This window comes from Oenanthe melanoleuca, chromosome 13 (assembly GCF_029582105.1).
Source record: "Oenanthe melanoleuca isolate GR-GAL-2019-014 chromosome 13, OMel1.0, whole genome shotgun sequence".
Lineage (NCBI taxonomy): Eukaryota > Metazoa > Chordata > Aves > Passeriformes > Muscicapidae > Oenanthe > Oenanthe melanoleuca.
Genome location: NC_079347.1, coordinates 6,052,328 through 6,066,275, shown reverse-complemented (window position 1 = coordinate 6,066,275; position 13,948 = coordinate 6,052,328). Strand labels below are relative to the sequence as shown.

At 60.6% G+C, this 13,948-nt stretch overlaps 3 protein-coding genes across 3 annotated transcripts; 1 reads left to right on the top strand and 2 right to left on the bottom strand.

Annotated features, from left to right (window-relative positions):
- The first annotated feature begins 2,195 nt into the window (after positions 1-2,195).
- On the top strand, positions 2,196-7,177 carry N4BP3 (NEDD4 binding protein 3). Its single transcript, XM_056502589.1, has 5 exons — positions 2,196-2,365; positions 3,924-4,367; positions 4,539-5,093; positions 5,260-5,517; positions 5,734-7,177. Exons 2-5 carry the CDS (start codon positions 3,954-3,956, stop codon positions 6,304-6,306), a joined length of 1,800 nt encoding a protein of 599 aa, XP_056358564.1. The 5' UTR covers positions 2,196-2,365; positions 3,924-3,953; the 3' UTR covers positions 6,307-7,177.
- A 220-nt stretch (positions 7,178-7,397) lies between these two features.
- NHP2 (NHP2 ribonucleoprotein) lies at positions 7,398-9,495 on the bottom strand. Its single transcript, XM_056502230.1, has 5 exons — positions 9,073-9,495; positions 8,548-8,788; positions 8,362-8,431; positions 8,182-8,287; positions 7,398-7,670 (listed from the first exon to the last, which is right to left on the bottom strand). The coding sequence occupies exons 1-5, from the start codon at positions 9,079-9,081 to the stop codon at positions 7,545-7,547; spliced, it is 552 nt and encodes a 183-aa protein (XP_056358205.1). The 5' UTR covers positions 9,082-9,495; the 3' UTR covers positions 7,398-7,544.
- LOC130258653 (bromodomain-containing protein 8-like) lies at positions 8,932-13,948 on the bottom strand. The gene is made up of 6 exons (XM_056502229.1): positions 13,670-13,948; positions 13,070-13,273; positions 11,676-11,818; positions 10,875-10,961; positions 10,499-10,567; positions 8,932-9,573 (listed from the first exon to the last, which is right to left on the bottom strand). Exons 1-6 carry the CDS (start codon positions 13,946-13,948, stop codon positions 9,351-9,353), a joined length of 1,005 nt encoding a protein of 334 aa, XP_056358204.1. The 3' UTR covers positions 8,932-9,350.

Below are 13,948 nucleotides of genomic sequence, written 5' to 3'. Positions count from 1 at the left end.
GGATGTACTTTGCATCGTGGAAGCAGCAGGCCCAGCCTCGGGGCGCTGTGGGGATGTCCAGGAGCTCCTGGTGGCTCCAAAGCAGCCCTGGTATTTGGCATGAAGGTGCTGGTGAACTTGGACATCTGGTGCATTTCTCCACAAGTGTTCCCAGGATCAGTCATGCCCTTGCTGTGGGCAGCCAGAGGAAGATGCATTCCCACTCCTGCCTCTCCATGGCACGGGTTTGGGATCAGCCATCTGTATGGCAGCCCCTTCCTGGTGCCTGAACCGCAGCCAGGGCTGGTGGAGGCAGATCAAAGTATTTCTCTCCGTTCAAAATAGATGACACAATTTGGGGCAGGTTTCATAAAGACATAGCTGTGCAGAAACAGAGAGCATATGTGCACCTCGCACTTCGCTCAGCGCTCCAGGCTCCTCTCCCGCTGCCTGGCAGCTATTTCTCAGCTCTGCTCGCAGCCCCCTCATCCTCCGGTTGCTTTTGTGGAAGAGGCGCCCCGCTGGAGACCCGGCTTCCTTTTATAGCCCTGAATGTGACTCGGAGGTCGCTCGGCTCTGCTCCCCCCACGCGCTTCGATATCGGCAATGGCCCAGCGGGAGGGGATGAAGTTTTTCCCTATCGCCTTTCCATAGATGGATAACACCCTGCCTGCTGTCCCAGGAGCCCTGCAGAGCCGAGCTGAAAGCCTCCCAGCGTTCTCATGCTCTCAGCCAGCCTGAGGAGAACACCAGAATGCTCAGGGACAGAGAGAGCCCCTGGAGGCTCAGCCCTGCCCCTCTGTGTCCCCCCTTCTGGGGTCCCAATTACTGCCAGCGAGGCCACACGGGCTTGATGCAGGCACAGTAATCCATGGCTTTTATTGCCAGGTTGTTACAAAGTGGATGGTTCTGGAGCTGTTTGCTGATGGGCACGTGAAATTGCGTAGTATCTTAGGAGGGGGTGAGGAGAGCAGAAAGAGGACACTGGGGAAAAAGTGAGAGGAAGCTGAAGCATCTCTCTGTCTGGAGAAGGTGACACCCCTGGCTGCTGGAGTGACCCGGGCAGGGCCAAGCTCCGGAGCCCTGTGGAAGTTGCTCTCCCAGGCAGAAGTGCTCGGGGCGTGCAGCCCGCGGAGGAGCAGGAAACGGGGCAGAGGGAAGGAGGATGCGGCTGTGACCAGCACCCCGGGCAGTCACCCGGCATCGCTGCAGCCTGCCCGCTCCGAGCCAGGGGGTGATGCCAGTCCCTTTCACGACTGAGCTCCAGGCAGAGGGCCAGGGCATCGCAGACACATTCCTGAGGCCAGCAGCATGGGAAATGGTTGGGAAGGGCTCCCTTGTTCAGAGGCCACGCGCGCTGGTGCGCACAGGAGCTGCGGCGAACGGGGGCTGAGCCCGAGGGAGCGGAGCGTGCCTTGGCAGCGCACCGAGGACACTGCCAGCATGTGAGCCCGGCGAGCAGGGACCGGGGACAGTGTGTGTGTGTGGGAGAGCACTGGCAGCACAGCTTGAGGACTCGGATGTGCGGCGGAGGGAGCTGGCAGCGAGCGCACCGGGTGCGCACCGGGGACGGAGCGGTGCCTGCCCGGGGACGGAGCGCACCGGAGACGGAGCAGGGCTGCTGCAGTGCCCGGCTCACAGACGAGGCCAGGACACCGGTGACCAGGTGCAGCCCGTGCCGGGATCCTCGCTCCCTGCGGCTGCCAAAACCAGCTCCAGGCCAGGATGTGGCAGCGCTGATTCAGAGGGATGGAGCGTGTCCCGTCTCACTGGCGCCAGGCCAGGCGAGAGCCCCACGGGAGTACACTGTGTCCCTACACCGTGTCCCCACACAGCGTCCCCGGGGCTTTGTGAGGCTCCTGTCCCACGCAGCTGCTGTGAGGGGGGGACACGGGGTTGCCCTGCTAGAGAACGGCACAGAGCGTGTCCTACGGAGTGGAGACCCCTCTCCACGCCGCAGATACGAAGCAAAATATTTCTCTCCATCCTTGGCGGGCGATACCGGGGAATAGCAGCCCGCCGGTCAGGGGGTTACCGGGAGCCGAGTGGCGCCGGTGCCGGAGCTGTCGCTGGGGGGGTTTGGGGGGGTCTCCCCGCCATTGGGACGCGCAACTCTCGGCGCCGCCCGCAGCCAGCGCGCCCTGCCCCGCCCCGCTGGTGGGCACGGCCGGGCCGCCCCCCTCCTCCTCCTTCCTCCTCCTCCTCCTCCTCCTGCTGCTGCTGCTGCTGCTGCTTCCCGCCCCTCCCGTCCCGCCGCCCCCGCGCCGCGATTTGCCGGTGCCGGCTCCGCCCGCCGCCCCGCGCGGCCGCGGCCGAGGGGCGCGTTCAAACGCGGCGAGGGAAGGAGCGGAGCGGAGCCGTGCGGGACCGCAGCGCCGCCGGCATGGTGAGTGCGGGCCCGGCCGGCCCCATCCCCATCCCCCGCCAGCGGGGCTTTGTCCCGGGCTCGGCCCCGGGCACCGACTGCCCCCTCCGCCTTCGCCGTGCCGGAAATTCCGGCGGGGCTGCGGGGAGGCGCGGAGGGACTGCGCGGGGATCCGCGCCTGCTTCCCTCCAACCCTGCCGTTCCTTCCCGGGTGGAATGGGAATGCGAATGGGAAAAGGCTTGTGGCCGTATCCTGCCCGGGCACGGCTGGGATTGGGAGCAGGTCGCAAAGGAGCCGGGCTGGCCGGACCGGTGTTTTGCCGCCTGGAGGGTGATCCCCTCCCTGCCGCAGGCAGGACACCTTCGGGCTCCCCCGGCGTTTCCCAAACCTCCCACAACCTGACCTACTTCCTCGGCCGCCTGTGCCGGGAGGAGCCGCTGCGGGGCTCGTCCGAGCTGCTCCCCAGTGCCGGGGGCTGGATGTGCATCCACGCCCCCCTCCGCACCACCGCCAGGGGAACATCCCCGTCCCCAGTCCCCGTGCACGGGTGGCACCGCAGGCAGCCCGGATCCTTCCGCAGGGTCCGTGCCCGCTGCCCTTCGTGGGGCGCCGGTGCCCGGAGCAGGTGTTGGGCTCGCAGAGGGAGGTGACAGCGCAGGCCGGGAGCTGTCAGACAGGTTTGTGCGTGGCAGCAATTAAAAGCGGGGTGTTTGTTTACCCGGCGCGTGGTGCTGAGAACCAGGACAGCTTCCTGGGTGTAGCCCGGCCCCGGAGCCCTCGGCGAGGCTGGGAGCGGTGCCGGGGGTTCTGCCTCGCCCCTGCCACACTCTCTGTGTCCCCTGCACTGGTGTGAGGCCATCGTCCCCTCCCCAGCGCTGGGGAGCCAGAGGCCGAAGGCATCCTCTCATCCTTCCTCCCCCGGCCACCTGCGCAGGAAGCTGCATTGTCCCGTCAGCATCCTGCCCCTTCCCACCGCCCTCACGCCATGTCCGGCCACGGGGTCCCCGGCACGCACGCAGCAGCTGCTCGCTGCCCGGCGCTGGGGAGGGGATGCTGTGGGTGGATGGAGCTCGCCCTGCGAGCTGCAGGAGCCCGTGCCGCCCATGCCGTGCGGGAAGTGTCCCCCAGGAACAGCAGAGGTGCCCGTCTCGGGGAGGCAAAGCTGATGGGCATCCCCAGGGGCGTTTTGGGGAGGTCTCCAGAGGATGTCCGGAGCCGGAGGTCCCGGCGGGGAGGTTGGGTGCCGCCGGGCCGGGGCTGGCGCCAGGCCCGGGCAGGTGCTGCCGGCTCCCGAACTCGCCCGCCTGGCTGGGCGGCAGGTGCCTGTTCTGGTGGCGGCCCCGGCCCCGGCCGCGGGCGGGAGGTGGGGCTGGGTGTGGGAGGAGGCGCTGCACCGTGGTGGGGGCAGCAGCGGGGAGCCCCCGCCCCGTGCCTGCGGTGCCCTGTCCCCCGGGAAGCTGCACGGGAGATGGCAGATCCATCCCAGTGCCAGGAGCCCGTGTGGGGCTGGCTGGGAAGGGGGTGCCGGGGGTGTGTCCCGGCTGCCCGGCATCGCTGACTCTGTCTCTTCCCCGGCAGTGCTGGTTCTGGGCTTTCCTTTAATTCTCCATGGCAGCAGCACAGGGTCCTGTGACCTGTGAGCCCGACACCCGTGTCCTCGGCACCTACCTCTCCTCGGAGCCCGTCGGCGTCGTTGGCAGCATGGGCAGCGTGGGCAGCCTGGTGGAGAAGCAGGACCTGTCCCCCCTGGAGCTGCGGGCCCCGCTGGGCGGCTCGCGGGGGCTCCGGCAGCCCGACGGGCTGCTGCGGAAGGGCCCGAGCCAGCGGGAGCTCTTCGGGTACCTGCACGGGGCCAAGAAGGAGACGCGGGTGGATCGGAAGCACCAGGCGTCGGGCGCCTGCTACAAGCGGGACTACGAGAGCGACCGCGAGAACCGGTCCCCGGAGCGCTGCTCCCGCGAGCATCACCGTGGGGCCGACTTCTCCAAGAGCTCCCTGCCGGAGCGGGGCCGCTTCGACAAGGTGAGCTCTGAAATACGGCCTGGTCTGCGAGGGGATGGGCACGGAGCAGGATGATCTGCACCCCTCTGGGTGGGATGTGGGGATTTGAGGATTTTCAGGGATTTGAAGCTGGGAGTGTGGGGCGGTCTCTGGCTGTAGAGGCTCGTGCTTGACCTTGCTCATGTTTTTCAGTGCCGTATCAGACCCTCGGCCTTCAAGGCAGTGGCTGGGAAGGGGCTGGTCTCCATGCAGGGCCTGTCCTCATCCAAGGGGCAGAAGTTGTCCAAGAGCAATGGGAGCCTGCACACGCTGCTGTCGCAGAGCAGCACAGCGGCCCCGCAGCACGGCCCGCTCCGCACCCACCTGCTCCACGCCATCAGCCTGGACGAGGCCTCTGACTCCAGCCACAACTCCATCCAGAGCTTCCCATCCTATGGCTCCCGCCTCAAGCCTGCGCAGAGCCAGTTCAGCGCCTCCATGGGCCACATCAACCACATCGGGGGCTCTTTGGACAGGGTTTCCCGGAGCCCCAAGGATACCCTGGCCCCTGAGAAGATGCCCCTGTCCTGCAAAAGCATGGCCACCCTGAGCAGGCTGCAGAGCCCTGGCGAGCCCCCGCCGCCGTACGAGTTCTCCTACTCACTGGAGGACGCGGTGAAGCAGCTGGAGGACCGGCTGCAGGAGACGGGAGGGGAGCTGCGGCAGCTCAAGAGGAGCCTCAGTGAGACAGAAGACCCCTTCACACAGGTGAGCCTTGGGGCTGGGGCGGTGCTGGGTGGAAGGAGTAGTGGAGGAGCTGCAGTGGTGGGTGATGGGCTTGAAATGCCCAAGTGTGTGAGGATCAAATATCACAGAACCTCTTGGGGTCCCTCTGGGGCTACAGCCTCTCACCAGTGTCCACCTGTGCTGGCAGGCGTTTGAGGACAAGCAGCGGCTGTGGCTGGACGAGCTGGAGGACCTGAAGCAGATGTACATGGCCCGGCTGCAGCAGGTGATGCAGCAGGCGCAGCGCGGGCAGCGCGCGCTGCAGCTGCAGCTCTACAAGGCGCAGCAGGAGAAGAAGCGGCTGCAGGAGGAGCTGAGCCTGCAGCAGTGCCAGTGCGAGGAGACCAAGCTGCGGCAGTCCCAAGGCGAGCATGGCAGCCCCAAAATGGAGGAGACCAAATGGGAGGTGAGTCCCCTTCCTTCCTTCCCTGTTGCCACCCTCCTGGCTGTGGGGGCAGGATGGGGGCAGCAGTTCCCTGCTCTGGTGTCACTCGGGGTCACAGTATGGGAGGGATGAGCCACCTGTGGTGTTTATAGTCTCCCAGGAGAACAACTTGGGGTGCTGCCACCTCTGGGGTCCTGCTCCCCCAGCCCTTCCTCACTGCTCACTCGTGCCCTGCAGGTGTGCCAGAAAGCAGCAGAGATCTCCCTGCTGAAGCAGCAGCTCCGGGACACCCAGGAGGAGATGGCTCAGAAGCTGGGGGAGATCTTCAGCCTGAAGACGCAGCTGCGGGAGGCCAAGGCGGAGGTGCAGGCCAGGGACTCGCAGCTGGCACAGCTGGCAGACTCCTTCCAGAGCCCCCCCGAGCCCAGCACCTCACTGCCTCTCGGTGATGACCCCATGCCATCGTGCCAGGACTTCCCTGGCTGCGAAACTGATGACTCCAAGTGCCGGGGCCTCCAGAGCGACTCGGCGGAGCCCCTGGAGCGGCAGGTGGAGTGGCTGTGGGCAGAGCTGCTGCGGGAGCGCCGGCAGGGCCAGCTGCAGGCGGTGAACTTTGAGCTGGAGAGGAAAACGTGGCAGGAGGAGAAGGAGAAGGTGCTGCGGTACCAGCGGGAGCTCCAGGCCAGCTACATGGAGATGTACCACCGCAGCCAGGCGCTGGAGCGGGAGCTGCGGCAGCTGCGGGCGGAGCCCAGGGATGTCAGGATCGATTCGCCCTGGATCGAGCGGGTGGAGTCCTCCAAGATCTGAGGGGCGGGATGCCAGTGGGACCGAGAAGGGGGAGGGTCTCTCGCTGCTGCAACGGGACGATCTCAGGGTGTGCACAAGGACTGGCCCCGCTCGGCGCTGCCCTGGGCTGAAGGACCGGTTGCCACAGGGGAGCTTTTCCTTCTTGCAGCACTTCAGGCCCTTCTGCTGGGGGTCTCTGGAGGGCTGGGGGTCATCTGTGCCAGGGTGGGGGTCTTGCATGTGCCCCGTGCTCTGACTCCAGGAATTTTTGCCCTGTGATTCCTTCTGCCACGGGGGCAGAAACAACCAAGCACCCTGTGAGACATTCCCTGTCCCTCCTGCTCTGCTACCCCTGTTCCTACAATCCAGTAACTTAATGTCTTGTCAGGAGAAGCTTAAGCCCTGTTCCTCACCCCACTGCCTTGCTGTGGGGGTTGCAGCTACTGTTCACAGTGGCTGCCTTGTCAGCAGGGCCCTGGAGCTGGTGGTGCCACTGGGGAGGCAGAGGAGGAAACCCTGAGGAGTTCTGGTGATGCAGGGAGGGGGCAGCTGCCCCAGCACCTCTGTTGGGGTTTCTCGTGTCCCCAGTGTGGAGCTGCTCTGCAATGGAGGTGGTTGGTGCAGCTTTCTTCAGGCTGACATGGGGGAGTGCCTTGTGCAAGGAAGGATGGGAACTGGTGCTCTGCCACACTGGGAGGAACTGGAGCGGGAGAGAGGACTGGGGCATGTGCCTGAGCTGGGGAAGAGGCCGGGATCCCCTGCCAGGGGAGGTGAGGGGGAGCCCAGAGGTGCTGGAAGGGAAGAGCCCTGCTCTATGTGTGTAACAGCAGAACCGCGTGAAAGCCGAGCCCAGCTCTGCACTCCGTTCCTGCAATAAACCCGCATTTCTCTCTCCCGCCTCTGCTCTGCTTCCCTCGGGGTCGGGGGGCTGCGGGCCGTGAGGGGGATGGTGTAGGGCCGGCCTGGGCCTGCCCAGCGCCCGCCCCGGAGCTGCCGCGCTGGGCTGGGCGGTACAAGCGGGCGGGGCCCCGGGGCAGCCTCACCCCCGCCCCCGCTGCGGTTTAACCCTGCCGTGGACCCTCCCAGCCCTCGCCCCGAGCAGCAGGACCACGTTGTACAAAACCACAGACACCTTTATTCACCTCGCAGCGCTCAGCATGCCCCCCATCAGTCCTCTCGGCAGAGTCCCCACAAACAGCCGTGCGGCAGAGGGACAGGGACCCGCCACAGCCCCGCAGGGCACAGCCCGGCCCGGCTCTTCACAGCGGCATGGGAAGGGCCGACACCTCCTCCAGGCACTCGTCGTAGGCCTCCTGGTACTCCTCGTGGGGCTTGATCATGATGACACAGGTCGGGCGCTTGGAGCCGGCGGCAGCTCCCAGGTCCTGAGGGAACAGAGGGAGGCCATGGGCTGCCAGGTCCCTTCCCGAGCTGGGAGCTCGGGAGCAGCTCACTGCAGGCCCTGCTTCAATGTCTGTCCAGCCCATCACCCCCAACCCCTCTAGACTCCTGCTGGGTTCAGGAGCCTTTTTCTCAGCTTGTCTCCTACAAGCTGCAAACTGGCTAGCAGAAGGAACCGGCACCTGGCTAATGTGCCACAGTCCTTCCCCACAGTGGGTCTGCAGAGCTGCCTGCACCGGGAACGAAGCTCCAAAGACACCAACTGCCCTCCCAGCTCCCTTTTTACAAAACAGCTGGAAAGACTCCGTCTGCAGACGCCTGGAAAAGATGTGCTGGGCAGGAACTCGATAATGGCCAACAGTTCTGTAATTCCAGCGTGAAACACTCCTACACCTTCGGCCCTGTCCCTTCTGTGCCTTGGTCAGGGACAGTCACCGGTCACAGCCTGGGCCCATCACCAGGGCCGGTTCCTCCCTTCCCAGCCCCAGCACTCACCGTTTTGGAAGGGACGTAGGCGTACGGGAGGCTCCTGTCCTCGCACATGATGGGGATGTGGCAGTAGACATCGATGGGCAGCGTGTCTCCGGCCAGCACGGTGATCCTGCGGGGACAGCCGTGTGTCAGCACCCGGGCCGGCGGGGCCGCGCGGGGCCGCGGGGCCAGGCCAGCACTCACCCCTTCTCGCCCTTGTTGATAAACTTCTGCACCTCCTTCACACCACGGCGGACCTGCTTCTGCTTGGTCGCTGCAAGAGAGCCACGGCGTGAGGGGCTGAGTGCGAACGGCAGCGTGAGGGACTGCACCGCGCCGCCGCCATGTCCCGGCCCGTCCCGGCCCCTCCCCACCCCGGCGCCGCCAGACCTTTCCTGATGCACTTGAGGAGCTTCCGCGTGAGCTTGCGGGACGCGAGCGGCTGCGCGATGGGGTTCAGGAAGTCGAGCTGCTCCCGGTACGAGAGCTCCGGTGCCGCCTCCGACTCGGCCGCCGCCTCCGGCTTGTCCCGCGCCATGGCCGCACCGGGCCGCTTCCGCTTCCGGGGCAGGGGCCACGCCACGGGCGGGACACAAGCCCCGAGCTCCCCGCCAGCCAATGAGCAACCGCTCTGGCATGGACGGACAGGTGAGACAGCCAGTGGCAAGCGGCGTTTGTGCCGCCCCGGCCAAGTGCTCGGTCCCGCGCTTCCCAGTCCCACCCTCAGTCCCAGTCCCAGCCCTCGTCCCAATCCCAGTGTCAGGCAGGCCGCGACAAGCTTCAACACGGGCGTTTATTGGGTGTGGTCAGAGCCGGTAACGCTGGACCCACCCGACCCAACACAACAGCACAACAATCTCAACACGGGAACGCTGCCGTGCCCGGTGTGCAGCCTGCCACCCCCACGGGCTGTACCTGCTTCATCCACCTGGCCACACACAGGATCTTCTCCCTCGCTTTTCATCCCAGGGAACTCTTCTCCCTGCAGGGCTACATCGCTGCTTTTCCCAAAAATGGAGGCTTCCAACATGGTATCCTCCCAAAAACGGCTTTGAATCCACCCATCAACCAAACCCTTGGGTTTACCCAAGGCCATGGCAGCACATCCCCTGAGCTCAGGAGATGGCCTGATCCAGAGAGACAACGCTGCTCCACTTGAGAGAGGCCTCAGGCAGGGCTGGTTACCTCCTGCCTCACTCCAGCCTGTCCCTGGTCAACAGGACAGCTTCAGCCAAGACCTGCAGCTGCTCCAAGACCTCTCGCTGCATCTCCACAGCCACGTGGAACACATGGTGGTCAGAGCTGTTGTACATCACGGCGTTCTGGAACATGAGCATCAGGTCACACTGGAACTGCATCACGGACTGAATGTGTCCCTTTGCCAGCCTCCTCTTTATGCTGCTTAAATCCATGGGTCTACAAAAGACAGAAGAAGAATGAAATTGCAACCCAGGGCCAGGCACCCTTTGGGATCTGCATGAATGTTCTCATTTTAGGGTGGCCCTGAAAGCACAGCTATTTTCAATCAATTTTATTGCTCAGGACACACAGGGGGGAGTGAGAAAGGCTTTTCTTCCAAGCCAGACAAAAGCGAGTTCAGCCAATGCGACACTTGCTATCCAATCAACTTGGCAGGTCATTAGCAGTCACCTCTGGAAAAAATGGGATGCTGAGCTCCAGAGAAGGCAAGCAGTAATTAGTCTTCAGGAAGTCAGTCCAGGTCTTAGTGGAGAAAGAAAAGTTACTAAAATAGGTATCTATTAAATCCCCTAAAGATCGAATGGTGCCACCGGCAAAAATAGCAGTGCTGGTAAGGGGAACATGATAGGGAATAAATATTACTTCCCTTATTTTGACAGAATGGGAAAATGAATGGCTGCAGAGAGGACAACTGTGACCAGAATAGAACATGATTCAGCTCTGAAAAAAATGCCATTAATCTCTCTGGGAAATATTCTTATGACCCACTTCTGTGCTGAGAGTGAAACATCTGGGGCGCTCGCAGCGGGTGAGGAGGGGGCATGTCCTGAGGCACATTCCAGGCATGGGGAGAAGGGGCTGCTGAGCTGCAGGGCCTGGATCCCCTGCCCAGGGTCTGTCCAGCCACGCAGTGCCTGCACAGGGCAGGCACAATTCCCACCAGCTCCAGAGCCAGTGCAAGCTTCCAGGTTCTAATTACCCAGAAGGGAGTTTTGCTGAAAGGAATCAGTGGGAGATGCTGGTGACAGCCAAACTCTGAAAAATGAAGAAGGAAACCATCCCACTGGCCCTCTGGAAATCAGAGAAGGCAGAAAACAACCAGAGAGAAATCAGCCAGTGAGTACTACCTCCACAAACTCACCTCTTTACCACATCCTTGTATCCAGGGGCTTGTTTCTCTGACACTGGTTTCAGGAACGGGCTGCTGAACCTACAGGGACAAGGACAAAGAATGTTCTCTGCCTGCCCCTGCACCAAAAGCATGGAGCAGGGCTTGCCTCTCCCTGCTGGCCCTGAGGGCCACAGCCAGTGTTGTGCCAGCTGTGTAGGAAGCAGCATTTGGGCTCTGCCATATTAAGCAGAGGAAATCAATATGCAGTGTTCTCTCCAGCTCTGCAGCAGGCAGCTGTCCCCAAAGCAAAGTCCTGGAGACACAGGCCAGCCCCTGGGAAAGGAGGAGTAGGCCTGGTGACCCAGCAGCTGGAACTCAGGGCAGTGTGTTCTCTGCTCCCACATACCTGTGGCTGGCTATCATCCTCCAGATGGACAGGAGCTTTTTTTTGAGGATCAGGTTCTGGAGGGGGTTATTCCAGCTTGGCTGCAGCCTGTGGAGTGAAGATACTGTCAGATCATCACACTCGAGACAAAGTAGGAGGTGACAATTCTGCTGGCACCCACCACATCCAGGTGGATGAAGCTACAAAAAGCCTCTGAGTGTGATGGTGGAAGTGTTCTGCATCAGAATGCACAGCTGAACATCCAGAGTGAAGGAAGATGCAGGACAAGAGGTAAAAGCAAAAGCAAAACTGAGATAAGGAGCAGGACCAAACTGGAGAGAAAAGCTCAAGCTACTCTGCAGTTCAGAACTTTACTGAGGTGTTTCTTATGAAGTTTCTGTTCCCAAAATCACACATTTTTCCTTTGAAAGGCAGTCCAAGTTATCACACATGTGGCAGAGCCTGCATGTGACTGACTGTGGCAGAGCCTGCATGTGACTGACACACCTGCACCTGCTCAAAGGGATTGGTAATGCTGGGCTGTGCATTGCCTGACACAGCCTCATGTCCAGCTCCCACCAGGCCTATTTGACTTGAGAAAACATGTATTTTCCATCTAATTTCTTATTTAATCTCTTCTCACATAAATGCCCTATAATACCAGCAAATCCAGAGACAGCACAAGTTACCTCCTTCTCTCCTGCTCTGCTTGGCTGTCTGGGCTCCCTGGATGTGACCTGTGCCATGCACCTGTTCTCATATGTGACAATGGAAATGACTCTGTTCTGCTGCATTTACAAGAGTGCAGAACCAGCTACTTACTGCATGTTGGGAGAGCTTGTGGAAGCCAGCTCTGGGGATGCAGAGGTGCTGCCACTGTCACCTTGATCCAGGGCCTGGGCACTCATTTCTGGTGGATGCAGCTCATCTGAAGGTGGTTCTTCAGGTGGCTCTTGAGTCTTGTCCTGAAGGGCACAGAGGATACATCTAAAATGGCAGCACATTACCTGAATCCTTTATCTAGAATCCAGCCTGCTGCATATCCCTTTCCTGCACCCAGGCTCAGCTGGGAGGTTGCTTGCTCTGTTACTCAGAGCTGCTGTTTGACCTCACTCAGACCTTCCCAGCAGGAGTTGTGTCTGATCTCTTGGATGACATCCACCCCTGCCTGACACAGACCCTGTGGAGCTGAGTGGTGCCCAGTGTTGTGTCTGTCTGCTCTCTGGCAAGAGTCATGGATGTAGAGAGGGCAATCAGGAGCTGAGGTAAGATTGCCTCAGGCTTGCTAAAGCTCCAGATACAGATAACAGGAACCCCTGGAGTTCAACAAGGCTGTTTCCTCACAAACTCCCACGTTAAAATGACAGGGAATAGACTCAGCCAGGAAGGAGAGTGGTGCTGTTGTTGTAGTGGTTTGCCAGGAAAATGCTCAGTGGGATTTCATGCATGAGTACCTCAGAATCCTCAAGAGATCTGAAGCACGAGCAGACTTCTCAGAAAGAAACTGGACACTGTGCTGTGTTTGGCTGTGACCACTGGGAGAACTGTGAGGGAACTGCTGGGAATAACAGAAGCTGAGAGCAGAATAACTGCAGGGAATACACTGTCCTGGCTGAACAGATGAAATCATGGAGATTATTTGTTTCCAGTGTCCTGAGTTTGCAAGAGAACAAGTGTGGAGAAATGGCTCTGTTCCTCCACTGCTGTGTTACGTCCCCAGGAATACCCAGCAGGCTGGTGGGAGCCCACAGCCCCCAAACCCAGGACTGATGCAAACCCAGGCTAGACAGTGCCTGCTTCCAAGACATGACAGTCCCCAGGGGCAGATGGTTATTGCTGGCACAGCCACGTGGGCCTGAAACCAGCCAAGCTGTGCTGCAAAACACAGCAATTAGAACCAGGCAAGGATTCCAACCTTGCCTTAAACCTGAGAGCAGCCTGCCAGCTCTCATGAGTCACCTTTACACTGCCAAGGAGCAATTCCTCCAACTCACATCTGAGGGTTTCATCTGTAACAAGCTTCCTGTTTATAAAGACACACAGCCATACATAAAAAAACACCCTTCCCTCATACATTTCTTCTGTGTTCCCCTCCTGTGTGTTTTGTTTCCCCTCTCAGAACCTGGGGCTCCCCTATCTCTTCTAGAGCTAGTTTCCTTCACTATCTCATCTCACATCCAGGGCCAGAGGCTCTTTTAAGACCACCACTCTCCTACCTCTCTTCCCAGAAAGTGTTCTTTCTCATCTTTTGCCAGGGTGTGCAGCTGATTTTCCTCTGCTCCTGAGACTGCTGTTCCTGTGGTCTTTTCCTGGCACTCCACTTCCTCCTCATCACTCTGCTTCTCGGAGCCACAATAATCCCACGAAGTCTGTGATGACTCTGTGCTGCTAATGCAGAAAGATTCCAACATCTGGGTTACCTGCAAGACAGTGATTTATTACTTCAAATTGTGAAGGCAAAAGGGAGAAGAAATAAACAGCAGAGATGCTATTTTTGCAATCACTCACGAACGCCTTTCCATTTTTAGGAATCCTTGCAAAATCTGATGAAGCCCTGTGTTATTATTACAGTGTCAGTTCACTGACATTTCTGTGCTTAAGGGTGAGCTGTGTTTTGGCAAAGCAGCTGCCTGGGTGCAGTGGGAGCTCCAAATGGGAGAAAAAGCTACATTTGGGCTGGGGAGAAAGTGAACCCAGAACTTCTGCGGTGGCCCCAGACTGTTTGTTTGTATGGATGGTGCAGGCCCTGAAAAGCCCAGTGTTTCAGGAGGGCCTGAACTATGCTGCCCACCTTCCCATAATCCAAACAGCCCTACCTCCAAGAGGAACTGGGAAAGACTGTCGCTTTCACACGGCTTCTCTGCCTCGTGGTCATCTTCACTATCATCCACCCAGACAGGCTCACTCAGCTGCATCTCAAGGTCTGTCTCTTGCTCTTGGCTGCTGCCCTCTGGCTTCCCCATGGTCACCCCTTCAGTAGTTCTCCAGATCCTCACATCCACATCTGAGCTTGAATCCCAGTCGGGAAGAGACTGGAAATCACTGTCCTCTGACTCGACGGGAGAGTCCAACCCAGACTTGCAGGCATGGCCCAT